Genomic DNA, 27,388 nt, shown 5'->3' on the forward strand with positions numbered 1-27,388 from the left:
AGGACCCCCGCTGCCGCAGATCCCCTCTCCAAGACTTGTGGGAAGCGTTGGATTACACGCGTGGCAGAAAGAGCTCTTCATGGGAGTGGAGAGGCCGTATGCTGAGTTTTGAGAGCAACGGATGTTCGATGCGTCGCTGGTTAGGCTGTATAATCCCTCTTGGTAGGACATTGATTGGGAGCGTGCAGTTCGAGGCCTAATGGTCTAGAAGTATGATTCTCGCTTTGGGTTAAGTCACGTGTGCGAGAGGTCCTGGGTTCAATTCCCAGTTAGGCCCCGATATTTTGCCCTTTTTTGTTCGGTGTTGAGGAGTTCTATGAGATAAGAGATATCTCAACCGTTCTCTACGCTCAGAATCGCTCAACGGAACGTGCGGAGGCAGCATGTAATTGAAGCAACACCTTGACTGTCAGAGTCTGTAATAGACGCCCAGGCCTCTTCCCTGTTGCATACTGCGCTCGCCTCACCATGCGTGATAACCTCCGCTGACAAAGAAGCTAATGGTTCGTCAATGTTAGCACGCTGTCCAGAGCGACTGTGAGCCTCAAGACGCACTCGCTTCCCGTACAGAACGAGCTTGCGTCGCTTGCAAGCCACACAGCGACCCCTCGGAGCTCGTCGGGACGTCCAATCCGCGCGAGTGGGTGCTGCTCGATCCACTTCTCCTCCAAATCAGGACGCATGGCAAGGAACTGGGCCGTCATTCTGTCAGATGTCAGACACGTTAACCCAGACTGAATGGGGTATGGAACCTAGTCGAGGGTACGTACCTGGTGTTTATCGAGGCAGGGCTGACTGTGTTGACTCGGATATTCTGAGGGCCCAGCTCACAGGCCATGCTGCGCGCCATCTGAAGTACGGCTGACTTCGACGTGTTGTACGACGTCCATGAATGGCCCTAACAGCCGAAGAAGATGCTAGGTGTTCAAGAGCCGGAAGTATGCATGAGCTTGCTCACCTTATTCCCTCCATGCCCGCAGATGCTGGCCATCATGATGATGCTTCCTCCTTTCCCGAAACGCTCCATTTGTTGGCCAGCTGCTTGCGCCGTGAACAGTACGCCGTTGATGTTGACGTCATGAACCTGGTACAGATGCTTCATCTACATCGACATCACGCTAGGCTGTAACTTCGCTTGCCTGCTTGAATTGCTTCTCAGGGTACGTCAAACACGGTGTATCGCTCTTCAGTATACCCGCGGCAGCGATGCATACGTCCAATCGTCCTTCCCGATCACCAATTGTCTTTCCGATCGTCCACATCGCTTCCTGACCTCATGGAATCTTGGTGAGCACCCTTTTCACTCAGATTGGTTAGATACCCACCTGATCAGTTACATCGCCGCTGATGTACTCCAGCCTGCCCTCGCCACCCGTCCCTTTCAGCTTCTTCGCAAACTCGTTAACCTTCATCCACTCCTCTCCAGGCGTCTGGGGCAAATCTAGACAATACACGGACCGCGCTCCTGCTTCGACGAGCGCGAGGGCCATCTCGAGCCCTATTCCTCGATTGGCACCCGAGACGAGCGCGACATGGTCCGCGAGAGAGAACTCATTAGCGAAGATGGTCGGCGTCGGCTCTGTCCGAGTTTAGCTATCAGGATCGTAGGCACTTAAGGGAGGTACCGATGAGTGCGTACCAGCCGTCGGGGATGCTTCCAGTGCTCGAGCAACACCCACTCGTCCGTAGGGAGGAAGTGGGCCGGTTAGGTGTCCAAGCGCTGTATGGGTAGATGCAGTGGTCGAGAACGGAGGGCGCGAGCAAAAGGGCGCTCTGAGCCGCGAAGTGATAGTGCAAATGCTCCTGAAGTTGGTAATCATACTGAAGAGCTAAAACTTGCAGGGGGCAGCGTGAACGCAAGGTCGTCGTTGCAAATATATATATATTCCGACGCTCCTGGGCTTCCTTCTTCTCCTCTTGGAGCTCTCCGGCACTCCGTGGACAAGAGAACGCAAGAATGCCGAGGAGGGCTTGCTAGTGCTCGTCACGGGAGTCCCATTTGCCCCCTAACGTGAGACTTAGTATATCTGTACGTACCCTTACGTCTCTTCCTAACTTCTTCATTCTACAGCGACGTTACATTGAACATCGATCTCTCACGTGAACCAGAAGAGGTTTTTGCGCGACTCAGATCGCATCCAAGAAGTGGACATTCGGCGGGCTTACTAACAATTGATCTCGTGCTCTCGAGCAAGAAGCGACTGCGAGGTTTGGGCCCGTACTATGCAAATGTATTTCTTGACTGAGGTAACTTTGCACTAATTGTATAGCTAGTGCTGCCTCCTGTCACCAGCGCGAGGTGTCTCCACAGATTCATCAGGAAACGATACGTCACTCATTCCCTACCCGTACAGAACGAGCTTGCATCGCTCGCTCGCCACGTTCATCGGCCCTTTCACACCATCCAAGCGGATTACCCTCTGAGAATCGCTTCCCTAGCTCCAGAATCTATGAGGATCTTATGCTAGTATCAACGTAGCAGCCGCACATTAGTATGTTCATGAGTTGGCCCACGTGTGACTGATAATGAACTGACCTTGTATCCTTGGACCTTGGGCTCAGAAAGTTCACCCTGGTCTGATGGGCGCACAATTGGCATGCAAGGCCGCCGGCCATTGATAGGACGATACCCTTGAAGCACTGGTACGCTGTCCTCATCCCGTATTTCGAGTTCAAGCACGTGGAAATGAATGATCGCACTATGTTACAATGTCGCAGCCTGGTCGTCGCCCGGACTTCGATCTCAGCTCTCAGACTGCACCTTGACTTCTTTCTCTTTCTTCCTTACCTTCCCTCGCAAACGCCCTTGCTTCACCATGCTTGATAGCCCCCACTCACGAAGAAGCTGGAGATCCGCTCTCGTTAGCACATTATGTTAACTGGATGTGAGTTTGGACAGGACACGCACTCGCTTCCCGTGCAGAACGAACTTGCGTCGCTTGCGAGCCACACGGCCGCGCCTCGTAGCTCGTCAGGACGTCCAATCCGCCCTAGTGGGTGTTGTTCAACCCACATTTCCTCCACCTCGGGGCGCGTCGCTAGGAACTGGCCCGTCATACTGTTAGGTGGAATATGCGCGGATCCCACCCTCTGTCAGCCAATCACTCGCGGTTCCATGTGCAGAGAATGGCGTACCTGGTATTGATATATGCTGGGCTGATAGTATTCACCCGGATCCTTTGAGGGCCAAGTTCGCATGCCATACTACGTGCCATTTGAAGGACGGCGGATTTGGACGTGTTGTACGATGTCCATGGATGACCCTAGCATGACACGAGTAAGCACCTACCGAAGCGCGAATCAGGTGAGAGCAAGCCCACCTTGTTTGCACCATGTCCAGAAATACTAGCGATCATAATGATACTCCCTCCATTCCCGAATCGCTGCATTTGCTGACCGGCTGCCTGAGCAGTGAAGAGCACGCCGTTCACGTTCACGTCGATAACCTGTTGCAGGTGTTTCTTATTAGTCTTCAGTATTATCTAGGGATACAATACCTGCTTGCCTGCTTGAATTGCTTCCCAGGATACGTCAAACACGGTGTGTCGCCCTTGAGTATACCAGCAGCAGCGATGCATACATCCAATCGTCCTTCCCGGTCACCGATTGTCTTTCCGATCTTCCACATGGCCTCCTATCCTCGCCAACACTCGGTAAGCAACGTCACTAGCTACACCCTCTGCTGTACTGACCTGGTCTGTTACATCGCCACTGATGTATTCCAGCCTTCCCTCCCCGCCCGTTCCTTTCAACTTCTTCGCAAACTTGTTCACCTTCGTCCATTCCTCCCCCGGTCCTCCAGGTATGTCGAGACAATACACCGCGCGGGCCCCAGCCTCGACGAGTACGAGAGCCATCTCTAGCCCGATGCCCCGATTCGCACCCGAGACGAGCGCGACGCGGTCCGCGAGAGAGAACTCATTAGCGAAGATGGTCGGCGTCGGCTCTGTCCGCGGTTGGATATCAGAATCGTAGGCACTGAATGGAGGTACCGAAGAGTGCGTACCCGTGCTTGGGGATGCTTCCAATGCTCGAGCAACGCCCACTCGTCCGTAGGGAGGAAGTGGGCCGGTTAGCTGTCCACGCGCCGTATGGGTGGATGCAGTGGTCGAGAACGGAGGGCGCGAGCAAAAGGGCGCTCTAAGCCGCGAAGTGATAGTGCAAATGCTCCTGAAGTTGGTAATCATACTGAAGAGCTAAAGGTGACTGTAGGAACCAGCGCGAATGCAAGGTTTTCGTTGCAGCTATATATCATATGACGCTCCTGGGCTTCCTCTTTCCCCGCTTGGAGCTCTCTGGCACCCCGCGGACGTGGGGATGAAAGAACGCGGAGGAGGGTTTGCCGGTGCTCGTCACGGGAGTCGCGTTTGTACCCTAACGTGAGACTTTGTATCTCAGTAAGGTACCCTTACGTCTCTTCCTGACTTCTTCACTCTGCGGTAACGTCACATTCAACATCGATTTCTCACGTGAACCAGAAGAGGTTCATGTGCGACGAAGATGGCATCCAAGAAGTGCAACCTCAGCAGGTATACTGACAATTGATCTCCTACTCTCAAGCAAGAAGCGATTGCGAGGTTTGGGCCTGTGCTGTGCAATTGCATCTCTTGCTTGACTTTGATTAGGTTCGCACTGAATCTATAGTTGATGCTGTCTTGTGTCACCACGCTTGCGCTGGTAATCGTCACCGACGGTCATATACGGATGAACCAGATTACTTTAGTGTCCACAGATTCGTGTGGGAACAAAGAGTCCCTCATTATCCGCCTCACAGAACGAGTTTGCATCGCTCGCTCGCCACATACCCACATTGTGTAGTTCATCTGACCTTTCACAATGTCCAAGCGGATTACCCTCCAAGAATCGCTTCCCTAGCTCTAGAATCTTCAAGGACCTCATGCTAATGTCAATGTAGCAGCCTGCTACATTGACATTAGCATGAGGTCTAGGTGTGTTCATTCTGTTTGACCTCTCCCCGCCTGCCCCGTTGAGTCACCGTGAACTCCATGGGTGCAGCACGAACTGGGTGCTCTCCTCGCGTGCGCGTAAGTTCCTCCATCCCTTGTCGTCGTGTACACTTCCTGTTCGTGTGTGATATCCATGTTCTCCAGTAAGTACATGCAGTAGCACTGGACTAACATCGCAATTCCTGTTTCGAACTATTGTTCCTTCGCCGCTCCTTCTCCCTACCCTCTATTAGTATATACATCAATAGCCTATCCCGGATGCCTAGTTTGTCCTGTAGATCCGTCTCACCTAGCCATAGATATAGTTGTTGTGTCATGTTGTACTAGAGTTGTACTAAAGTATATGAATGTTCAATACAATTGCGTGTCCCCATTTGTAATGTGTAATGACAATATATATATGACTCTAAAATGAGTGTACGATTATTGAAATAAGAGCGGCGTAAGAGGGCATTCTTGATCCATTTGCGCAGCGCACTTATTGACATAATGGCCATCTATTCGGCAGCTCATTAGGACGGGACTAAGCTAATGAGACTAATGCCCTAATCGGCCTAATTGAGGGTAATTATCCCTCATTAGCAAGTGCAGTTTTTCCTGATGAGGGGCCACACTTCAGTAGGTGCATGAGATGGCCCACGTGTAACTGATAATGAACTGACCTTGTATTCCTGGAACTCGAGCTCAGAGACTTCACCGTGGTCCGATGGGAGGACAATTACGAGTTTCGAGTTAAAGCATGCGGAAATAAATGGTTCCACTATGTTACAATATCGCAGCCTGGTCCTTGCCCGGACTTCGCTCTCAGCTCGCGGACTGCGCCTTGACCTCTTTCTCTTTCTTCTCCGGTGACCTACCCTTGCTTCACCATGCCTGATAACCCCCACTCACTATGAAGCTGGAGATCCGCCATCGTTAGCAAATTATGGTCAACTGAATGTGAGATGGGGCGGGACACGCACTCGCTTCCCGTGCAGAACGAACTTGCGTCACTTGCGAGCCACACGGCCGCGCCTCGTAGCTCGTCGGGACGTCCAATCCGCCCTAGTGGGTGTTGTTCAGCCCACACCGCCTCCAGCTCCGGGCGCGTCGCCAGGAACTGGCCCGTCATGCTAGTATATAATCATGCGCGGATCCCAGCCTCCGTCAGCCAATCACTCGTGGTTCCATGTGCAGAGAATGGCATACCTGGTATTGATATATGCTGGGCTAATAGTATTCACCCGGATCCTTTGAGGGCCAAGTTCGCATGCCATACTGCGTGCCATCTGAAGGACGGCTGATTTGGACGTGCTGTACGATACCCATGCATGACCCTAGCATGGGACGAAAGCATAGGCATCTAAAGAAGCTCGAATTAGGTGAAAGCCAGCCCACCTTATTTGCAACATGCCCAGAAATACTAGCAATCATGATGATACTCCCTCCTTTCCCAAACCGTTGCATTTGCTGACCGGCTGCTTGAGCAGTGAAGAGCACGCCGTTCACGTTCACGTCGAGAATCTGTTGCAGGTGTCTCATATTAGTCTTCATTGCTCCCCGGAGAAAAGACCTACTTGCCTGCTTGAACTGCTTTTCAGGGTACGCCAAGCACGGTGTCTCGCCCTTAAGTATACCAGCAGCAGCGATGCATATATCCATCCGTCCTTCCCGGTCACCGATTGTCTTTCCGACATTCCACATAGCCTCCTATTATCACCAACACTCGGTATGCGACCTCACGCCACACCCTCTGCCGTACTGACCTGATCGGTTACATCGCCGCTGATGTACTCCAGCCTGCCCTCGCCACCCGTCCCTTTCAGCTTCTTCGCAAACTCGTTAACCTTCATCCACTCCTCTCCAGGCGTCTGGGGCAAATCTAGACAATACACGGACCGCGCTCCTGCTTCGACGAGCGCGAGGGCCATCTCGAGCCCTATTCCTCGATTGGCACCCGAGACGAGCGCGACATGGTCCGCGAGAGAGAACTCATTAGCGAAGATGGTCGGCGTCGGCTCTGCCCGCGTTTGGGTATCAGGATCGTAGGCACTGAATGGAGGTACCGAGGAATGCGTACCCGCTGTTGGGGATACTTCCAATGCTCGAGCAACGCCCACTCGTCCGTAGGGCGGAAGTGGGCCGGTTAGCTGTCCAAGCGCTGTATGGGTAGATGCAATGGTGGAGAACGGAAGGCGTGAGCAGCGTCGCGCCCCTAGCTGCGAAGTGATGGAGCGGACACCCCTGAATTTGGTAATCATGTTGAAGAGCGTAAGTGTGCAGGGGGCAGCGCTCTTATGAAGCCATAGTTGTACTATATATGCCCGCCGCTCGTGAATAGGCTGTTTCCCCAGTCGGCACGCTCTAAAACTGCGTGGACAAAAGAATGTGAGAACGCCGAGGCGAGTTCACGATCCTTGTCACGGGAGTCGTATTCGTACTTCGACAGAAGACCCAATGGCTACAACCGGCGACGCTTCCTAACTTCTTGTTGCTTCAGAGACGTCATATTTATCATCGATCTCTCACATGAGGTTCGAGAGAGTCCACGTGTATTCCACATCACGACCAAGAACTCCAGCACGCGGTACGCCTTCCCCGCGACCGCGAAGGGGAAGCGATTGCAGAATACAGGCCTGTACGGCGTAATTTCGTTACTCTGGTGAAGCTCGCACCGATCGAATATACCCTCTGGTCTTGCGTCACCAAGCATGGAGGCCACCACTGACGATTATGCTGATGAACCATGACTCAGTGGCTCTGCGAAATTGATCAGAAAAGAGGCTTCACTCACTCGCTACCGGTGCAGAAAGAGCTCGCATCGCTCGCAAGCCATGCAACCACACCGCGTAACTCATCGGGTCTTCCAATTCTTCCCAGTGGAGCGCGCTCCGAGAGCCGCTTCCCTAGCTCCGGAATCTCCAAGAAGGACGTCATGCTAACGTTAGTGCAGCACCGAAGCATACGTTAGTTGCTGAGCTGGCTCAATATGAAGATGTGGAACATTGACCTCGTCTGAATGAATCCTGGACTTAGTGAGTTCACCCTAATCCGATGTGGGCCCAATTCGCATGCGAGGGTACGAGTCATCGATAGGACGGCACCCTTGGAGGAATGGTACGCTGCGTCGCGCACGTTCGGCTACAAGGAAGAGAAGAAGGCGCGATGATATCAGAGGGCGGCTCAGTTGGTTGATGAAGGCGTTGACAAGTTAAGCATACCTCCTCCCGTATCTCCATTGAAACACTTCCAAGGACGCTGGCGATTAAGATGATGCTCCCGCCGTTTTTGAATTGCATCATTTGCTGACCAGCCGCTTGTGCCGTGAACAGGACCCCATTCGTGTTCACACTCATAACCTGTCAAACAACGTGAGCTATCGTCGTTCCGCAAGGTGTCTTGGATCGGGTCATACCCGTTGGAACTGTTCGCTAGGATGCTCAAGTCCGGATACGTCTCCCCCAGTGGTGGTCCCTGCCCCGGCCACGCAAACGTCCAACCGACCCTCCCGCCGACCTATGAGTTCTCCGACTTTCCACATGCCTTCCTACAAGCAGCGCCTCCGATGATCAATTCCACCATCTACTTCATGATTGAAGGTAGTACGCTTACCTGATTGGTAACATCCTGGTTGATATACTCGAGCTTCCCTCGTCCCAACCTCTCCACGAAGCTGTGTACCTTCGTCCAGTCTTCTCCGGGCTCTTTCTGGAAGTCGACACAGTATACGGTCCGCGCCCCGGCTTCGGCGAGCGTCAGCGCAGTCTCCAGGCCAATCCCACGGTTGGCTCCTGTCACGAGTGCAATGCGGTCCGTGAGCGAGAACTCCTTCGTGAAGAGCGTCGACTCCGTAGCTGATGGCCGCGCTGATTAGCTCGAGGGGCATGTAGGGATGGAGAATGAGTGGAAACATACGGGTAGAGGGAGACTCGAGGATACGTGCAACGCCGACGGCGCCGTATGCAGGGAGCGGGCCTGTTAGGCGTCTGTCGGCGGAGGGACTGCATGAGCTGCTGGAGAAATGTGCGGAGAGTTTGCGTGCAGGCCGAGAGAAGGCCGGTGGGAAGCGTCGTGTGACCGGCAACATTGCTTGAGTAGCTACGAGGCGATTCTGCGAAGGGTTGGTAGTCGCTGTTCTGTAATGTCAGATGCATTTATAGTCACTGTAGGATCACGAGGTCAACGACCCTCATAGCCGATCAAAGCGTGAGATGTGGCGGAGTACAAAAACGATGTACTGTCAATGAAGGGTATTGAGGGACCACATTTATACTGGAGAGCACATCGGCCCGGGCCTGAGAGCAAAAGGTGGTAGTTGCGGTGTCCTATGGAAATCGGGAATAACGGACCGATCATCAAAGCTCCCAAGCATCGCTGAGAGTCTATGTCAAGTTCGGAATGATGAATTCACTGGTAGGAGGAGCAGGTTGCGACTACTTACAGGGAGATTTATGAACGAAATCGGGGAACTACCAAGCTCCGAGTCGCTGACTGCCCTTCACAGATGTAGGGACGTCCTTGTTACGTTCTCATCCGTGGGGTGATTCTTGGACTGGACGAAGCCCATTACGTTGTCTTGATCCCCGTTGTTGCCCTGCAAGACCGGGTCTCCGAGTCGGGGTATGCCTTCCAAACATGTCGCAACCACTTGATGAATACGAGGGAGTTGCTGTGCAGATGGGGGGCTCATATTCGTGAAGGGGGACGGTGCAAGGGGTAGGGTACCGTACTGCGGGCAAGGGAGGAATGCAGGGGACAGGAAGTCTGCATTTCGGACGCTCTTCCCATGCCGGTCACAGGGGACCGTGGTACAACTGTGGTATTGTGATTTGGCTAATCCTGATCGGGAAATGGAGACGCCTGCTACGCGGGAGATGGCATTAAGCTGCCTTCCGATTGACGCGGAATAGGAGCAGAGCCAGGGTGATGAGGCCATCGAGGCACGGCTGATGTCGACGTTGATAGATAGCAGATCCCAGCCGTCAACGCCACTATTGGTACTGCAAGCCACAGTAACAACGTTTGTCTGAGGACCACAGTCATGTGGCTGCGAGGCTGAATCAGCAACCACGATGACACCATATCCCGGCCTCCCACAGCATCCTTACACACACCCCTCACACACATATATAATATACAGTCGGCAGAACACAAGTCCATCGCCTCAACGCAACACTCACCATGCCCGAGAGAATCACCCTCTACACTGCCAAGGTACCCCTGCCTATCGTCTCTGTCCATGCGATTACAACAGTCCTCATCTATGTCTGCACAGATCTGCCCCTTTGCACAGAGGGTGAGCACCCATATATACATCTTATCGCCCCCACACTAACCACACGCGAAGACGGAGATCGCCCTGCACGAGGCCAAGGCAGACTTTGTTAGGTATGAGATTGACCTCCAGAACAAGCCCGAGTGGTACGCGCCTAAGGTGAACCCCGCGAGCAAGGTACGTCCCATTCTATCGCGCATATACCCTCTCTCGAGTCCAACCTGTTTACCACGCACATAGGTCCCCGCGATCGCCTACGGCGGCCCCGAGGCCCCGCCCGACGATCCCTCGCCCCAGTCGGTCAAGCTCGCCGAGTCGCTCATCCTCGTCGAGTTCATCGGCGACCTCTTCCCCCAAGCGAGCATCCTCCCCGCGGACCCCGTCAAGCGCGCCCAAGCGCGCTTCTTCGTCGACGTCGTCTCGAACAAGCTCGTCCCCGGCTACCACCAGTACCTCCAGGGCAAGAGTTCCGCCGACGACCTCTACAAGGTCGTCGAGTCTCTCGAGTCCCTCCTGCCGTCTGAAGGTTTTGCCGTGGGCGAATACTCGCTCGCAGATATCGCGATCACGCCCTTCCTCGCGCGCGCACGCGTTGCGCTCTCCTACGACCTCGGGGCGTACCCTCAGGGCGAGGGCCCGAAGGTCCTTGAGGCGCTGACCAACAAGCAGGGCAAGTTCCCGCGGTTCGCTAAGTACTTCGAGGACCTGCTCGCCCGGGAGAGCTTCAAGGCTACCTTTGACGAGGTATGCACGCTTCGAGTTACGTCATGATCTGCCGCTGACCTCGACACCCCCGCAGGCGTACCTTACCGAGAGATACAAGGCTCGCTTTGGGAACCTCAGGAACCAGCAGTGACTGACTGGGACGAAACTGTAGCTATACCTGTACGAGTAGATAAAGGCGAATGCAGAAGTCACGCACATCTTGAGCACTAAGAGATACGCAAACTCACCTCATTCCGGTTTGCTAAGTCGTACTGGACGCTCAGGTCTACAAAGCGTGATGTACAACAGATCCATCACGACTGAATAAAATACACACGATCCGAGTCAAATTGTACTCAGCCTCGTCTCAACCCGGCCTGGTGTCCATTGTCTCGAGGTTCCTCCCTTTTGTCGACTCCGCACCCGGATCGCCGCCAACTGCCTCGAGAATGGCCTTCATATCCTCGGCCCGTCCAACGCTGTAAGCCGCAGCAGCAGCCGCGCCGACCTCTGCGCTCCCCTCCCCGAACCACGCGTCGCCCTCGTCGGCCTGCTCACCCTTGGCTCTTTCCTTTGCTCTTTCCATGAGCTGCGCGACCGCCCAGTTGAGGTAGCCGGTCTTGCTCGTCTCCCATGGCCGTTTTCCTGGTTGGTCGGGCACCGGAGTAGGCGCGGAAGCGTCGACGGGGGGCAGGGACGAGACGGCGGCGTACATGGTCTGGAGCTCGGCGGGAAGGGAGAGGAGAGAGTGCATCTGGGGGGCTCGGAGGAAGGCGAGGCGGTCAAGGCGGGCGCGGGCGTGCTCGAGGTCTTTGGAGGACTTGCGGACGGCGCGGGTGAAGAGACGTTTGAGTTTGCGTTGCTGCCGGCGGCGAGAGGCACATGAGCGTGGTTGACACGCGAGGAACACGGGGAACAAGGCCAGGAAGATAGAGAACGGAGCTACGCGACGTACCGCATGCACTTTCCGCCTGAGTTCGTCGATTTCCGCAAGCAGTTCTCCTTCCCTCTCCGGCTCGTCCGAGGCGCGCTGGAGGTCCAAACCCGCCTGGTGCGGCGCGACGACGGGCAGGTCGGCGTCAACAGCGAAGATGTTACGCATTGACCAGGCCTCGAAGAAGTCAAAGGCGACGTCGACGTGCGACTCAAGCAGCGTCTGGAACGCGACGAGGCCCTGTTCAATCTCCTGCGTCGGGTCCCAGTCGGGGTTGTTGGACTTGGGGTCGGGATTGGAGACGCGGGCGTCGGCCCAGCGCTGGAGGAACTGTTCCATGGCGTCGACGGAATGGCGAGCCTCGTCGTTGGCAATGTTGATGATATCGTCGAGGAGGAACTGGGGTATGAAGCCAAGTAGCTCGGGGAGGAGGACAGAAGGAACGGTGGGCGGCGGTCCTGCAGGAGCACTCATCGTTGTCTTGCTTCGGAGACGGTCGCGAAGCGATTCAAACGGTGGTCGTGCAGTCACTAGTCGCAGTGTCGCGTGCGGTGGTCGCAGTGTCGCGTGTGGTAGTCGCAGTGTCGCGTGTGGTAGTCGCAGTGTCGCGTGTGGTAGTCGCAGTGTCGCGTGTGGTAGTCGCAGTGTCGCGCGCGGGCAGTACTAGTGCCAGTGGCAGTCGATGCGAGACGGACGAGGCCCGTGTCAGGTCACGTATGTCACAGCATGTCACACCCGTATGTTTCAGAGCACATACTACGCGACATGTCCGCTGGTACATATTATACCAATACATGCACTAGCACACTTCATTCATTCTCCTCCCGTCGTTCGACTCAACTTTGCACAGCCGATCGCGGCGGCTTCCTCCCCGACGGTCGTATATCCTTGTCGTCCACCATCCAACTCACGCTCCCCATCGTCGAGTCTACAACCTGCCTCCTCCCGCTCCCCGGGTAGTGCGACACATCCAGCGGCTCCCTGCTCCCTCCCAACAGATACACCATCTCCCTCTCTCCCGCCTTCAACGCGTGCGCCCTCTGGATGCCTGCCTTGAATCCAATGAAGTCCCCCGCCTTCAAGCCCTCCTCCCTCGGTATGACCTCCTCCTCCATAGCCACCTTTCCGTCTGCGCGCTCGTTCTCCCCGGGCTCCCAGATGAGCAGCCTCGCGTCCTCCCCCGCCTCCAAGATGTAGAACCACTCGTCCTCGTGCGAGTGCCAATGCAGCGTCGTGCTCGTCGCCCCGGGAGGCAGACGGCAGTAGTGCACCCCCAGCTTCGTCAGGCCTGCACTGTCCCCAAGCGACACCTGGTACCGTTCGTTGGACGCTACGACAGGGTGCGGGCGGTGCTCGAGCGCGGACAGAGGGAGCTCAGTCGTGCGGACCAGGTAGCGCGCAGGCTTCTCGGGAGGCATGTCGAGCTCGTTACGACGCAGGTAGGTCGCAGGCGAGTAGTGGGCTGCGCGACGCTCGTGCGGTAGATGCAGGTCGCCCAGAACGCAGGGGCTCGTGGTACTAATAGCGGGTCATTCTAATCCGCGGGAATCATATGACTCCTGGTGAGTCGAGCATGTTGATTGGGCTCATGCCCGAGGGCCGTGAATCAGCCACTCGGTGAGCAATACGACTTCCGCCAAGTATAGACTCACTGTGGGGCTTAGGGCGTTGAGTCTGCTGCCAGGACGCGGGCCGAAGAATGCCATAGCTTCTGTCGCTTGCCATATGATTTTGGAAGTATCCTGGCACGCAAGGCCCATTGTAAATGCGGCGGTCGTCGTGAACGTGGACTCGTGATTGCTAGCTACCATTTGAAACGTCTCTACCGTTCACTGCGTGATGCCTGACATGGGAATGTCTTTCGCTCTGACGCCTTGCCAATAGATCGAAAGGACCTACTACCGTGGCCTATTGCTTTTGCTTTCGTTACGTTCGGTTCGAGCGGGAGGCACTCTGGGGGAGCTGCAGAAGATAGGTCTCCGGCGTAGATGTAAGGTGGGTACTTGAAGATTGGGGGTCCCTCTCGGTGCCATCTAGCGGGGGTGGTATGATTCTGAGCGTATCGTATACATGCCGATGCGTACCGACGGTTTCGTTTTTAGGAGACCCTGATGGTCAATAATTGAGTAGTCGACGTAAGAGGTCGACAATGATCATAGCTCCGACTTGTAGGATTTTGTGGTAGAAACCGCCAGACCAGAAAACGATCTCTTGCAATTACATATAGATATAGCACAAAAACGATATACTCCGAGGTATCACAAATAGAAGGGTATCCCATAGATAACAGGTGCCGCGCCAGTCAGGTACCGAAGCTTACAGCTGTCTCGTGCACGGGACACGGCCTTGACGATCGACATAGGCGTGCGATCCCCACCTCCGGGACACCACTTCTTCACTGCATCTGGGTTGAGATGGAGATCATCGAAAACGGACTGCGAGAATTTATCAATGTCGCGGTCTGTCACGTCCCATAGATTTGCGACAAGAGTTGGGCTATAGGCGATGAAACAGCTATCAGCAATGGTACAGGACGGGATGCTATGAAGGCGACATACCAGCCAGCTAACATGTAGTGATAAGGGGTGCCCGTCCGATCGAAGTCACCCATATACTTCAATGTGCCAGAGGAACATCCCCATAGCATCGTGGCTGCGCAACGCTGCAAGTGGCGAACTTTGTGCGAACGTACGTATTGCTCAGCGCCACCGTGCCCGAAGTAGCTGTATAGCGACAGATCAGTATCTATTCGGAAATATATCCAAGACACTTACATCACGAGGTCGCGATTTGCCAGCGCATCTAGGAACTGTTGCTCACTAGGCGGACGGCCAATGATGCCGTCCCAACCGGCGGTCTTCATTTCCTTGAGCCAGCTGGCGAATCGGCCTTCTGTGCCCTTCAGATCTCCACTAGGATTGAGTACGAAGTAGGTCTTGCGAGGGTCAACTGTGGCTCGGTCAAGCGAGGTAGCTTGAGCCCTTTGCTTTTGCAAGCGAGAGAACTCGAGACGATCCAGCAGGAAGTCGACGCTTGGGATGCGACTTGTACTCTTTCCTCTGAGGACGGGGAGAGATTCCCAAGGAATGCCTTGGACGTTCTTGTCTAGAACGAGGAAGATATGCCCGTCCTCATCCACGTCGATGGAGCGAGCCTTCAGCCGCACCGAGTGCTCTTCCAGAGCATTGCGTAACTCGACGACGATCTGATCCATATCCACTTCCGATATGGCGATTGGAATTCCGTGGAACTGGTATAGGTCGAGGATGAAGTATATGAGGTCCTCCAACTCCTCGTCGCGACACGTAGGAGGAAGGCGGGAGAAGCATTCGAGAAGACCGTCATCGAGGCCAATCCGCGATTTGGGTTTCTTGTCTTGGAACACGAGGCTGCCCATGAATATGGTGTCCAGACGTGACCTGAGCACCGCTAAGTCGTCTGGATGGACGTCTCTGGAAGCATTGAAGATTGTCTGGAAGGCATCCGTTAGACTGTTATGAGGAGGCAGAAATGAACGACCCGAACCTTGAACGCTCCGAGCCAGCAGAACTCGATGTCGGTCAAGAGCTCTTTGAGTCGCGTGTCGAGTGCAGTCCGACTCTTCCACCATGCAACGCGAGCAGCCTTATCGTCCTTCTTGACGTCTCCAGCCTGACGTGCGCCTTCGTCACTCAGTCGGATTATCTCCTGAAGTTCACCGATTGCATCTTCGAACGTCAGATGTTCATCTTCTTGTCCGTCTCGTCGTCCTTTGAGCGGCAAGCAGAATATGAGTGGCTTCTGGCCTGTACGTTGACGAGTGACAAACATCGTGTGCCTATCCTCAGTAACACTAACATTGACAACAGTCCAGTTCGCAGGCAGTGCGTCGACTTGGCTGATCGACAGACGTTGCGAGTCGAAACATTGCTCTCCGTATCGCTTAGCTATGGAATCCCAGTAAGACTTGAGGTCGACGTCGTCGAGCGATTCCTCGTCGTCGTCATTCTCTTCCGGGAATTTCGGATGACTGAACTGCGCTACCCGTCGAGGCTTGACTGACGGGGGAAGCGGCGATCCATTGGGCGTGATGAGAGGCCATTGCAAGTCGTCGGTCGCGTTGAGTTCCAGGAATTTGTGACGGATGACTTCAACCATCTCGCGTCGCAAGGTAGTCACGGTCGAAGCGTCTGTGTCCTGATACTCAGTCGGTGACTCATTGAGATAGAAAGCGTAAGCACTGACCTAGAAGCTGGGCAGCAAGGATAGGCGTATACTTGTCTCCACGGCCTAGGCTCGTCCGGAAGGTCCTAATCAAGGCCAGACACACCGCTGCGTCACGAACGGAGGACACGTGTCCGCGACGCGCGACATAAGTGAGATGATCCCAGAACAACTTCTCTGCGGTGGTGAGTGTCTCAAGCATATCTTGAGATGCGGACGACGGTGGTATGTCACCCGACATTCCCATCGGAATGGTCATGGCTATGCCTCCTATCAATACAGTGATTGCTGATCGTCTGTTGTGAGCGTACCTGACTCAGCGAGCGAGCTGAGGAACATATCTGCGCGGAAACGGGAGTACACCTCGTCGAGGGTGAGCTTAGCTCTGAGAGCGATCTCCTCCGACTGCGTCTAACGTCAACAACAACCACAGGGATCGGTAAAAGCGAACCACGAACCTTCGTCTCTGCGTTATGAGGCAACTTTGCGAATTTCTCAAGCAGCTGCGTATACTCTTCACCGACCTCATGCAGGAGGGAGACTGTTCATAAAGAACACGTCAATCATTCCTTTATCAAGGTCCATATAGACAACGACAACTGACTCTGATGCCTCAGTACTCTTGCGAGTAGTGTAGGTGCAAGGACACTATCTGACAGCTGAGCGTTCAGAGACCGAGGGGACACGATCAAGGACGTCCTAGCCCTGTTTATTGTATGTCAGTCAACCTGCCAGCAGAATCAGGTTGCGCTTACCAGTTAGCGCCGTCTAGAGCAGAGAACATACTCCCAAGCTCATCGAGGAGAGTCGTTGCTTCTTCGAACAATTGCCGTGCGCCCTTTGAGTCGGCGCTGAGCTGGTTGTACCGGCCCTGTAGCCGCCTGATTTCAGCCGCGTCCGGTCCCTTCAGATGCATCACGAGCTCTGCGGCGCGCATGAGAGACTGGTGGCCCTCCTGCAGTTGACCGAGCTGTATTTGAAGTTCGCCATGTTGGGCGAGAGCGCGGCTAATCATAACAGGGGCATGCAACGATTCCGCGAGGTCTTTCGTCTGCTGGACGAAAAACTCGGCTTCTCGTGCGGACCCGCGAGCTGCGTAGGCCTGGGAAAGGGACAATAGGGTGGAGAGCAGGCCCTCAGCTAAGCGCCACCCGCAGGAGTCTACGAAGACATGCGCTTTCGAGGCGCGAGGAGAGAGTATCCGCGTCTCTTGGCTGGAGGGACCGGAGTCTTCCGGCTGCTTAGAAGTCACTTCGAATGGATTTTCCTCCGCAGGCTGCTTCGTGGGCGTTGAAGGCTGCAGCCGGGAAAGCGTATCAATGGCGCGGTTCCAGAGGCGCAATGCTTGCATGAGTCCCTCGATGGAGGACGTAGGATCGTCCTAGAAGGCAAAGAATCAGATGACACCTCAGAAACAGCCATGGCGCTTACCCTTGCATCCTGGATGGCGGCATATGATAGCGCAGCTTGCGCGGCACGCTCCAAGAGTGCGGCCCGCACACGGACGCGCTGCGCCGTTGGCAAGCCCTTCTCCTCAACTACACAGTCGGCAGCCGTAGCGACGGCATCGCAGTATGTCATCGAGCTGAGAGCATCATCAAATAAGACAGTGACCGCAACGGCAATGACGAGACACTCACGCCTTGAGCACTTCGCCGGACGCCGCAAGTGCCTCTGAGTTTCGCAACAATAGGACGACCACGACGTCCGGAGATAGGGAGCCACTGCGCACAGCAGGGAGAACGTGCGCCAGAATGGACGCAGCCTTCTCAGCTCTTCCCAACTTGACATACTCGTGCGCGATGTCGATCGTCAAAGAGACGTACACTGTGCACCACAGTGAGTACCAGACCGTATCCTCGTATATTCAAGTCGACGAAGCTTACCTTCAGAAGCCACGCCAGTATGCCTCTCGCTCAATCGCCTGGCTGCGTTGAGTAGCTGCACTCTGACGAGGATGTGGCCGACCAATCCGATGAGATGAGACACCATACCTATCCGAGATATCAGCTTCAACATCCACAATACATACACCTAGGCACTTACGGATGAGCCCGATGAACTTCGAGAAATCGTCAAAATCGACCTTGACCTGGACCCCGTCGGTCGCAGTAGCCTTCGGAGGAGTCACAACTGCCGCGTTGAGTGAGACAGGATCCAGCGCTCTCCGCCTCCTTGGCGTAACGGGTGGAGCCTTGGGCTTCGTCGCGCGTGGGGCTGCTTTTGTGCGCCCCGTGGCGGCGGCCTTGCCTCTCGTCATCCTCCGCGGAAGTTGTGACTCGGCGGGAGCAGGCTCGACGATCTTGTTCCTCGGCGCTTTCGAAGTACTGCCGAGGAGGGACGGCCTTGGGCCGACGGAATACCTGGGAACGGGAGCGGGAACCATGGCACGTATTATCTTGCAAGCTTCCTCTGTGTGAGAGATGACGGAGGGCGAGAGTGCAGGGTCACGCGTGCGATGCGCGTGGACTGCAAGCCAAAGATGGAGCGAGGCCGAGAACTCGGATGAGTATTGGGCGAGGGCGCCGTCAAGCGCAAAGTCCTGTCAGCGCACATATTCAGTGACAGCTCGGAAATGATGTCGTCCACGGATAGCCACAGGCGAGAAGTCGAGACGACACACCTGGCGCGAGAGGAGGCTCTTGGCTTCCTCATGATACTGCGTCGCATCTTCGTTCTGCTCCGTGCTCGTCAAGCCGGAGTGGTAGGACAGCTCGAGTCTCTTGAGCAGGACGCGCGCACGTCGCACAGGACGCTGCTCCGCCGTGTACACCTCGAGCGCGTCTTCGATCAGCCTGCGCAAGACACTCTGTACACCCTGCTTCCATTTGCTCTCTTCCAGGCTGCTGATCTGCCGCTCGAGAATTGCGCCAAGGACACAAGCGGTATCGTCCTTGCTCAATGTAGACGAGCCGACAGCAAACCAGGATGAGGCGGAGACAGCCTCGGGGCCTTTGAAGAGCTCGCACGAAGCGATGTACGTGACGCGGTCTACGAGTGCGCCGAGCTGCTTGAGCGCGGGGGAGGCCTCGAAGAGCGCGGTGGGCGGAGTTGTGCGTGCTAGCTCAGCCAACTTGTGCTGAGTGAAGGGGAAGGCGCTGACGCTGTTGAGGAACGCCTCGTACGCAGACTACGTCCGGGATGAGCTAGAGAAGCTCGTGAAGAAGTCAAATCAACGTACCGTGCGGTCGCCCGTCTTCGCATGGCACACAGCCAAGAGCTCCCACCGTCTGTAGAGCTGCTCCTCAAGCAGCTTCCAAGCCTCCTCTTTACCCTTGCTTTCGCCATCAACGTCTGTGCTCGCATCGTTCTTGGCCGCGTGATACATCTGCAGCGCGCGTTGCCCGAGACGGCAGCCTTCTTCCGCCAAGCGCACTGTATGGTCATAGCGTCCGCTTTGATGCAGCTGTCCCGCGAGGTAGTGGTATACCCCCGCGACGCAGCGTGTGTAACCTGCGAGTGCTAGTTTAGAGACTGAGCTGGACGCAGGTGGGTCGGAGAGAAGAGCAGCAGCGCGTGCAAGATGGGAATGCGCAACGGTGTAGGTGTCTGGGTTGTTTACTACGAACGAGGTCCGCGCGAGGGTAAACAGGGTTTCCAGGGCAGGGGTGAGCGTGCTCGATGAGAACGCATTCCGCTGTCATGGGGATAGTCAGTGCAATGCAAAGTGATCGGACGAATGACGAACCTGAGTAATTGCCTCGCAATGCACGTCCACGATCTGCTCCAAGACTGCTCTCGCAGAACTCTTGACTTCGTGTGTGAAAGAGGTCTTCAACTCCTGGGATGGCTCGACGACTTTGACTGCGGCTCGACGCAGTCTCTCAAGTCCGCGCTTCACCCGGTCGTGGTCGCCACCGCTCTGTGCGAGTGAGGGCCCGCAACCCTTGATGTCGACAGTGAACTCGCTGATCCTGGACGTGAAGTCTGGCGCGTGCTCTGCTCATTTCCGGGTCAGCTCTATTTACCTGAAGGTGTGAACATACGCAAGAACTACTCACCTGTCGACTGTTCGAACACGGCGAGCGCACGGGCGAGCGACGTAGCCAGCACGGATGCTTCGATGACAGTGCGGTCTTCCTCTGCTTGGGACTCGTGGTTTCCATATCGTACGAGCCGGCCTACTTGCTCGAGAGCGCGCAAATCACCCGCCTGCAGGAGTGAGTTCAGCGTCCACGTGAGACGAGCAAGACACAAGTGTCCTGGATCGCTTCGCGAGCCATACTAGACAGGACGACCCGTCCCGACCAGCTGCGCGCATGCTAACGGTACTCGCGCGCGAAGCATGAACTGAGATACAAGGGAGGGCTCCCAAAATCTGGAACGCCGTATTTTCACCCTTCGCCCCTGGGCGCGTGCAGAGACACGGAGGGCATTTGGGCGGGAACGAGAGACGTCGGGAACACTAGGGATATAGTACTCACCTGCTTCGCGAAGCGACTCCAATATTCGCAAAACCGGGCGAAAGCGACTCCGGCCATGAAGTCGGCGCAATCCTGCCTCTTCTCCACGGCGGCAACGAGCCTCGCGCACGAGTCGGACACGGACTGAGCGGCGCCTTCCGGAGAGACTGAGTCTGTGTTGGCGAACATGGCGGTGAACTTGACGGCCTGCTCCCAGAACGTGTTTGGGGCGACGACGGATGGTCGTGTGTGGGCGAGGCAGAGGAGCGAGTATATTCGAAGTGAGTAAGCAGACGAGGCGGGAACAGGGGTGGATGCGAGGCGAGAGGTGATAGTGTACGCGCGGGCAAAGAACTGGTCGTATTGCTTCTCTGGGAGGGTGGACATGGCAGCTGTCCAGGCGAGAAGAGTGGGGATAGCTGGATCGTATAGCGCCGCGACAAGGGCAGGGATATCGGTCGTAGTGTTTGAAAGGACTTGGAGGATTTGTATGAGATAGGTAGATATAAGGCTTATATGGAGTTCTGAGATGGATGGGTCGAAGAGTGGGAGAGCGAGCAAGTCGAGAGGAGAGGGCGCAGAAGGAGGAGGAGGCGCAGGGTGGTAGAGAGCAATAAGAGGTTGACGCATATCTTGGAGGAGGCCAAGGGCGGCGTGGTACTTGACGGAGGATGAGAGGAGTGGAAGAAGAGTGAGGGAGGGGACGTACCATCTCGAGAGTGACGAGCTTGGTGATGATACTCGAGGCCGCTCGCTCAATGTCTACTTGACCCGGGCTGAGATATCGCAGAGTGGTGAGATCTTTGCGGGCAGCGGTGGCAGTCTTTGTGGCAGAGGCGGTGGTAGGGCGGTCGGATGTGTTGGACTGGGACATCCTCCATCCAGAATCGACGAGGGTTGAGAGAGACTTGGATGCGGCGTTGACGGCACGCATCGCGGCTGCCTTGCGCTCCTGCGGAGATGTTTGGAGAGAGCGAGGCATGGGTTTGGCTTTAAAGTCTGAGATGGAGAGTTTAGCGGCAAGGTTGTCGGCAAGATGATCTGGAGAGGGGTCCGGAGTTGTTTGAGTGTTTGCAGAGGCAGCGATTGTAGGACGAGTAGCCTGTTTGCGGGACGTAGTGGATGGAGGCATGGCAGGAGGCCTGGTGGGGGGGAGGAGGTGGTAGTAGGGAAGGAGGTGAGGAGGAGGTGGTAGTAGGGAAGGAGGTGAGGAGGAGGTAGGGTGAGGAGGACACGGTCGAACCGCAGGCGCCCAACAGACGCGTCTCTCCCACGTGATCGTGCTCGGCATGAACGGGCGTGGAAGACGCGTCAACAGGGCCAAACAACGCGCTCTTGCTCTCCCCGCGATGCGTGTGCACGACGAGTACCAGTACCTGAACCTCATCCGCTCTGTGCTCGACTCCGGCGATGTTCGCCCAGACCGCACAGGCACCGGTACTGTCTCCCTCTTCGCCCCTCCCAACCTCCGCTTCTCCCTCGCCGACAACACCCTTCCTCTCCTCACTACCAAGCGCACCTTTCTTCGCGGAATCGTAGAGGAGCTCCTCTGGTTTGTTCGCGGGTCCACAGACTCGAAGCTTCTCTCAGCCAAGGGCATCAAAATCTGGGATGGCAACGGCTCCAAGGACTTCCTTGACAAGCGCGGCTTAGCTCACCGACGTGAGGGTGACCTCGGCCCCGTCTACGGCTTCCAATGGCGGCACTTTGGAGCCAAGTACGAGAGCTGCGATGCAGACTACACCGGAAAGGGCGTCGATCAGCTTCAGGAGTGTATCCGCAAGATCAAGAACGACCCTACAGACCGCCGTATCATCCTCAGCGCCTGGAACCCCGCAGGTCTGTCCCCGTTCTTCATTCCCCTCTCCGTACCTTCGCTCACTCCATCTCGTCCGCAGATATACCCGAGATGGCTCTTCCACCATGCCACATGATGTGCCAGTTCTACGTCCATCTCCCTCCCCCCGACCACCCCGACGCCAAGCCCAAGCTCTCCTGCCTCATGTACCAGCGTTCCGCCGACCTCGGCCTCGGCATCCCCTTCAATATCGCTTCCTACGCCCTCCTCACACACATGGTCGCTCATGTCACCCGTACCGAGCCCCATGAACTCATCATCCAGCTTGGCGATGCCCACGTCTACCGTGACCACATCGACGCCCTCCGCACTCAGCTCGAGCGCGAACCCCGCCCATTCCCCAAGCTCAGGTGGTCGAGGAACGTGCAAAACATCGATGACTTCACATCAGAGGACATCATCGTCGAGGGCTATGATCCCCACCCGAGCATCCCCATGAAGATGAGCGTTTGAGTGTTTCCGTTCGGTCTGTACAGGGTCCGGTTGTTTCGCTCGTATTTGTCTAGGATGTATCATGAATCACTTGCGCTGTCCAGAAATGTATCCATTCTCGTATCGTAGCGCTCTCAGCCCTAGCCGCGTCTTCCTGATAAATTCACCGAACCCACGGTCACAGGAAAGTTCGCACGTTGAGGTTGCAACCCGAAAGAAAAATGATCTGTCGGGATCGAACCCACGTGCTCCACCCGATCGCGGGTACACACTAACCGCTAAGTTACGGAGCCTTTCCAATACCGCTGGCGTTAACGTATATCAACTCTTCCCTCCCAAGTACTGTGTCATGTCGGGAGTTTGGTCGAAATCCCCGCGCGGCCGAGTAACATATCCCCCAACCACTTCATCAAGATACACCTCAACCCCAGTGAGAACCGTCCCTTTTTCGTACGTTTTGTGGCTTTTTCTAGCTTGCATAACGACAGATATCGGTAGACATCGGTAGATATAGTAGGATATAGGCAGATAAAGCCACAAAAAGCCAATTGCCATCACTCATCTTGTTCCTTCTTTTTCTAGCGTTTATGGTCGAGAACGGTCTATTACGGTCTGTCTCGACAGACAGAAAACGACAGAAAAAGCTACATATAGACCCAGAAAGCCCATCGCGCACCCGCACCCGAACCCGCACCCGAACCCGCACCCGAACCTGCATCCTCGCGCGCGCGCGCATCCACGCCCGCGCGCGCACCCGCTATCGCGCCCTCTGCACCCTGCCGCCCGGTAGCCATATTATGCCATGTGTGCCTGCGTCTACCTTACACGAGATAGTCAGCCCGCATTTACACTAGCCACCAGCCCATGACGTACATTCTCTTGCGAGTCCCAGAGTCCCAGGCTTCCTGTCGTCTTATGAATTCTGTACAGACCCGCCCCCCTTGTTAGCGTACAGAAGTAACCAAGGGGGGACATATGCGCACCCCATGTTTGCCTACTCTCTTCTTGCCGCGCGCCCCTTCGAGATCGCCATCGAGGCGTATGTATTTCTGCGTGCAAAATGGATCAATGTTCCCACCTATGTGGCCGCTACGAAGAACATACATGCCGCATGCTTTGAGTGGGTATCCTCTCCTTGTAATACGTGTCGAATTCCGACTCTGTGCCCTCAGGGTTCCGCATTTTCCATATTCTAGCGCAAAGATCTCTTCAAGACAATGTCAGTTTGTGATGAGAAAGACAATGGGCACTCACTTCGGCTTCGTTTTGGACGGTGTGGGCGGCCAGACACGCGTCCGAGGATCTATTTTAGAAGCCTTGATGGCTATGGTCGAGGGTCCGGGACTGGCGCGAGGTGACGGCGAAGGGGATTCAGAGTGGCCATTGGGTTCGGTGTCCAAGGTCGTCCACATATTAGCGCTGTAACACAAGCACATCAGAAGATATATCAATATGACAAGATGGGACAGGGACTCACAGAGGGTCTGGAATCTGCGCAAAGTGCCAGCGCGCGAACACAATCAGAACAATAGACGATGTCGAAGATCACACATACCATGAGAGGATGCTTGCCCGCCTGGTGGATATTGTTGTCGCCCTTATGGGCTTCGGCAGAGAGGGGGATGTTGCGGGGCGCAGAATCTGACATGTCGCCATGCCCCTCCGTTGCCACATTGTCGAACCCCGGCTGGTTGTCAGTACGAGCTGCATTGAGCGTTGCGCACACTTCAGCAATCGCGTTCCCCAAGAGGGGGGAGGCAGACTGCTCAGCGGCGGGGACAGCACAATTCGGGACGTCGTTACTCGCCACGGCAATGGGGTCGGGGGCGAAATCCTCTGCGGATGGGGACTCGTGCTGTGATGATATAGCAGATGTTTCGGGTGCCCCGGAAACCGTCTCCCTGGCAACTGTAAGAGGAGGGGTACTCTGGATGCAGACATTGTGGGATTTCATCAGTACACCCTGGCCCAGTTGAGGCGCTTCGATCTTACATCACGAACGTTCTCATCTATGGCCACTTGGGACGCTGGACGCTGGATGAAGACATCGTCAGAATCCATCAATACGACCTGGCGGGGTTAAGAGACGAACATGATCGTCTGCCGACTGTGCACGCATCTGGTAGGGTGCCTCGTCGAGGTCCATTGCGAACGGAATATCATGCGAAATGTCTGTGTGCAAGTAAGCATTGCGTGAGCGAGAATTAGGCGAACAAAGGGAGAGACCGTCCGTCTACCAAACGCACGCTTTTTACTTGGTCTACTAGATTTCTTCTTCAGCGCCCTGGTCTTGCGCCGCAGGCTGCCCGCGAGCTGGGAAAAAACGTCAATAGCGATCTGCTCTACCTTCCAGTCGAAATCGCTCAGTTGTAGTTCCGGAAAGCACTCATACATGTGCTTGTAGAGTGCCGCCTTCATGTCGACAGATGCCCCTCCTTTCCAGGTGTCTGGAAGATCATCGCGGCCTCTCAACCACGCCCGCATTTCCGAACGAATCGCGGACGCCCGGTCGCCATCAATAGCGTTGCCGTGCGCGTCAATCACGAATTGCATCGTGACGTTTTCGTTCGCAAATTTGAGGCGTGTTGGGCCCTTGCGGCCCTTTGTGGCACCGGGAACTGTGACATCGTCCGATCGTCTGCAGAGATCGAACTTTCGTTTAGTCCAAAACTTAGCCTATATTTGTTCACCATGAGTTTGACAAGGGATGACCAAGGTGAGAATGTACATACCGCAAGAGGGTAGTCCTGCTCCTGGCGAGGAAGAACCAGGATCTTTCCATCAGCGCCACGCTCCGGAAAGGCCTTGGTGGCGTTTTTGACAGCTGACGTCGGGGTCGACAAATACATCGGAGTGCCTGATGTAAGTATATGCGCATATATGCGCTTAGTATCGCGTCAGCAAATCAGAAAACGGCTCACCGGGGGTTACACTATCAAGTTGCCTTGCAGCCTGTGTGGGTGTCATCCCAGGCAAGAGAGATCCTTCCGAAGGCGTCGTCTGTACAGAGGGCCCTGCAGGCGTTATCTGTATATAATCTACACTGTGAAAATGAATCAGCTGGACCTGACAAGGTGAGAATTGACATGGGATACTCTTGGCTAAGCAATTGAGATCAGAGTAAGGTCGACAGTGAGAATGACAGAATGACACACCTGATTCCATGACTACGGAGCATAGCCTTGAGACGGGCCAGCTCGGCTCGCGTCTGAGCCAATTCGGACGAAGATGGTGCGCAATGGCTTCCCGAGTTCTATGGACGAACTGGGCAGTGTGCGAGGCGCTGGATGAACGAGGATGGCACTTACATCCTTCCCAAGCTCCTGCAAGGAGTTTCCGGCATGAAAACCTCCTCCGAAAGATGCTTCAAACATCTTGAGAATCTTTTCGATGAGTGTATGCACATTTTTAATGTAGTTGGACAGCATGACATACCGACGACGACCCATCAAAGTGGGCACTGCGCTCACGGTGGGCAGCATCTGAAAAGCTCAGAGTACGTGCCAATGGGCTCTCATTTGGTGTAGGAAACATGGTAGGCCTAGGATACAACAGCGGATAAAGTTTGGAGGGCAGCACAATGGAGGGCAGATGCAAAGATGCTGGAAGAAGGACGCTCCATACGCGTCGCAAATGTCGCGTCAGGTCACATGACGGCGAAAGCCTGCCCAGGAAAGGCAAGAACCCGACGCGTCGCAGTGCGGGGCAGCAGATTCTCTTCTTTGTACACCCTTGTCAGCATGTTCAAGACAAATCTACCTGAGGCCCTTATTGCTGCATGGAATTTGCAAAAGGATCTCCACCAAAGACCTGAAGGCAACCGCAAAATTGTTCTTACCAGTCTACTCACTTTGGCCACCACGGCGGCGCGTCTAGCATGCCATCTTGCGCAAGACCGGGGCCCCGATACGATAGACAAATACTGCGTTGTTCAGGAGGAGATTACACAAGCCACCAAGGGGGTGTTGAAGTCATTCAGCACAGTCTTTGATTTCTTCGAGAACGAATCGATGGAGGTACAAGGCCAAGAGATAAATCCCACACCCGACAGCGCCCGGGAGGGCGCCCAGGGGGCTCCGGCGGTCCCCACGGCTTCATCTCCTGCTGGCTTACCTCTGGACTACACCGCCGCGGTCGTGGAGGCTAGCGGTCCTTGTTGCCATCCCTCTACTTTGAACTCATTAGCTGATAAACTCATGCAACCTCTGCTCACGTGTCACAGTTTTCTCGTGCCACGTGACCTGGGGGTCATGTGAACCAGGACAGACGCTCACCTCGACCACGGACAACTCGTATCGGAAAGTGGAGGAGCCAGGATCGAACCCAGGGCCTTGAGGGGTCCGGGAGCGCCCATCTTCACTCACGGACAGGTGACCTACATGCCAGCAGGGGGCGCTTACTCATGAGCAGGAGTCCGGACTTGGCATGACTCAGGTGTTAGTCATGAGGACACCATGTGACAGGTCAGGAGACAGGACACGAGTCAGCAGACTCTGACCAAGCAGGGACAAATAGGTACCTGGTCTGTGCACCGTTGTAATTGTATAAATAGTAGGGGGTCTGAGGCAGGGAACCTCAGACTTGATCTTCTCGTCGATCACCCATCTCTTCTGTAGGTAGCTAGCAGCCCTA

General features: G+C 55.4%; 7 protein-coding genes and 1 non-coding gene across 8 annotated transcripts; 3 read left to right on the forward strand and 5 right to left on the reverse strand.

The window, feature by feature from the left end:
* The first annotated feature begins 193 nt into the window (after positions 1-193).
* On the forward strand, positions 194-277 carry DICSQDRAFT_t151. Its single transcript has one exon. It is a non-coding gene; the product is annotated as a tRNA-Pro (tRNA).
* Positions 278-463: 186 nt separating this feature from the next.
* Positions 464-1,820, reverse strand: DICSQDRAFT_67593 (NAD(P)-binding protein; the record flags this gene model as incomplete). Its single annotated transcript, XM_007369070.1, has 7 exons — positions 464-497; positions 556-705; positions 771-898; positions 959-1,084; positions 1,131-1,273; positions 1,322-1,577; positions 1,626-1,820. The coding sequence occupies 7 exons, from the start codon at positions 1,818-1,820 to the stop codon at positions 464-466; spliced, it is 1,032 nt and encodes a 343-aa protein (XP_007369132.1).
* A 4,011-nt stretch (positions 1,821-5,831) lies between these two features.
* Positions 5,832-9,661, reverse strand: DICSQDRAFT_110717 (sorbose reductase sou1; the record flags this gene model as incomplete). The annotated part of the gene is made up of 14 exons (XM_007369071.1): positions 9,388-9,661; positions 8,862-9,328; positions 8,559-8,800; positions 8,362-8,493; positions 8,168-8,305; positions 7,957-8,087; positions 7,741-7,884; positions 7,027-7,682; positions 6,713-6,966; positions 6,528-6,656; positions 6,345-6,470; positions 6,156-6,283; positions 5,930-6,079; positions 5,832-5,865 (listed from the first exon to the last, which is right to left on the reverse strand). The coding sequence occupies exons 8-14, from the start codon at positions 7,205-7,207 to the stop codon at positions 5,832-5,834; spliced, it is 1,002 nt and encodes a 333-aa protein (XP_007369133.1). The 5' UTR covers positions 7,208-7,682; positions 7,741-7,884; positions 7,957-8,087; positions 8,168-8,305; positions 8,362-8,493; positions 8,559-8,800; positions 8,862-9,328; positions 9,388-9,661.
* A 401-nt stretch (positions 9,662-10,062) lies between these two features.
* On the forward strand, positions 10,063-11,175 carry DICSQDRAFT_110722 (glutathione S-transferase C-terminal-like protein). Its single transcript, XM_007369072.1, has 5 exons — positions 10,063-10,160; positions 10,222-10,242; positions 10,294-10,398; positions 10,462-10,965; positions 11,021-11,175. Exons 1-5 carry the CDS (start codon positions 10,128-10,130, stop codon positions 11,075-11,077), a joined length of 720 nt encoding a protein of 239 aa, XP_007369134.1. The 5' UTR covers positions 10,063-10,127; the 3' UTR covers positions 11,078-11,175.
* A 118-nt stretch (positions 11,176-11,293) lies between these two features.
* Positions 11,294-13,653, reverse strand: DICSQDRAFT_110726 (uncharacterized protein; the record flags this gene model as incomplete). Its single annotated transcript, XM_007369073.1, has 2 exons — positions 11,882-13,653; positions 11,294-11,788 (listed from the first exon to the last, which is right to left on the reverse strand). Exons 1-2 carry the CDS (start codon positions 12,332-12,334, stop codon positions 11,294-11,296), a joined length of 948 nt encoding a protein of 315 aa, XP_007369135.1. The 5' UTR covers positions 12,335-13,653.
* A 391-nt stretch (positions 13,654-14,044) lies between these two features.
* Positions 14,045-21,400, reverse strand: DICSQDRAFT_163077 (uncharacterized protein; the record flags this gene model as incomplete). Its single annotated transcript, XM_007369074.1, has 19 exons — positions 14,045-14,356; positions 14,419-14,583; positions 14,635-15,332; positions 15,386-16,029; positions 16,085-16,333; positions 16,375-16,468; positions 16,522-16,604; positions 16,668-16,768; positions 16,819-17,444; positions 17,495-17,648; positions 17,704-17,890; positions 17,950-18,057; positions 18,110-18,605; positions 18,687-19,193; positions 19,245-19,700; positions 19,752-20,002; positions 20,065-20,215; positions 20,488-21,126; positions 21,176-21,400. The coding sequence occupies 19 exons, from the start codon at positions 21,398-21,400 to the stop codon at positions 14,119-14,121; spliced, it is 6,072 nt and encodes a 2,023-aa protein (XP_007369136.1). The 3' UTR covers positions 14,045-14,118.
* Positions 21,401-21,815: 415 nt separating this feature from the next.
* Positions 21,816-22,777, forward strand: DICSQDRAFT_182767 (thymidylate synthase; the record flags this gene model as incomplete). The annotated part of the gene is made up of 2 exons (XM_007369075.1): positions 21,816-22,305; positions 22,365-22,777. The coding sequence occupies 2 exons, from the start codon at positions 21,816-21,818 to the stop codon at positions 22,775-22,777; spliced, it is 903 nt and encodes a 300-aa protein (XP_007369137.1).
* Positions 22,778-23,400: 623 nt separating this feature from the next.
* DICSQDRAFT_173265 (uncharacterized protein) lies at positions 23,401-26,130 on the reverse strand (the record flags this gene model as incomplete). The annotated part of the gene is made up of 15 exons (XM_007369076.1): positions 23,401-23,572; positions 23,630-23,661; positions 23,710-23,805; positions 23,861-23,948; positions 24,011-24,175; positions 24,234-24,247; positions 24,312-24,683; positions 24,749-24,790; positions 24,849-24,928; positions 25,003-25,432; positions 25,489-25,613; positions 25,678-25,799; positions 25,852-25,857; positions 25,912-26,009; positions 26,065-26,130. 15 exons carry the CDS (start codon positions 26,128-26,130, stop codon positions 23,401-23,403), a joined length of 1,908 nt encoding a protein of 635 aa, XP_007369138.1.
* Between the last annotated feature and the right edge of the window lie 1,258 nt (positions 26,131-27,388).

The sequence above is a fragment of the Dichomitus squalens genome, assembly GCF_000275845.1.
Source record: "Dichomitus squalens LYAD-421 SS1 unplaced genomic scaffold DICSQscaffold_43, whole genome shotgun sequence".
Lineage (NCBI taxonomy): Eukaryota > Fungi > Basidiomycota > Agaricomycetes > Polyporales > Polyporaceae > Dichomitus > Dichomitus squalens.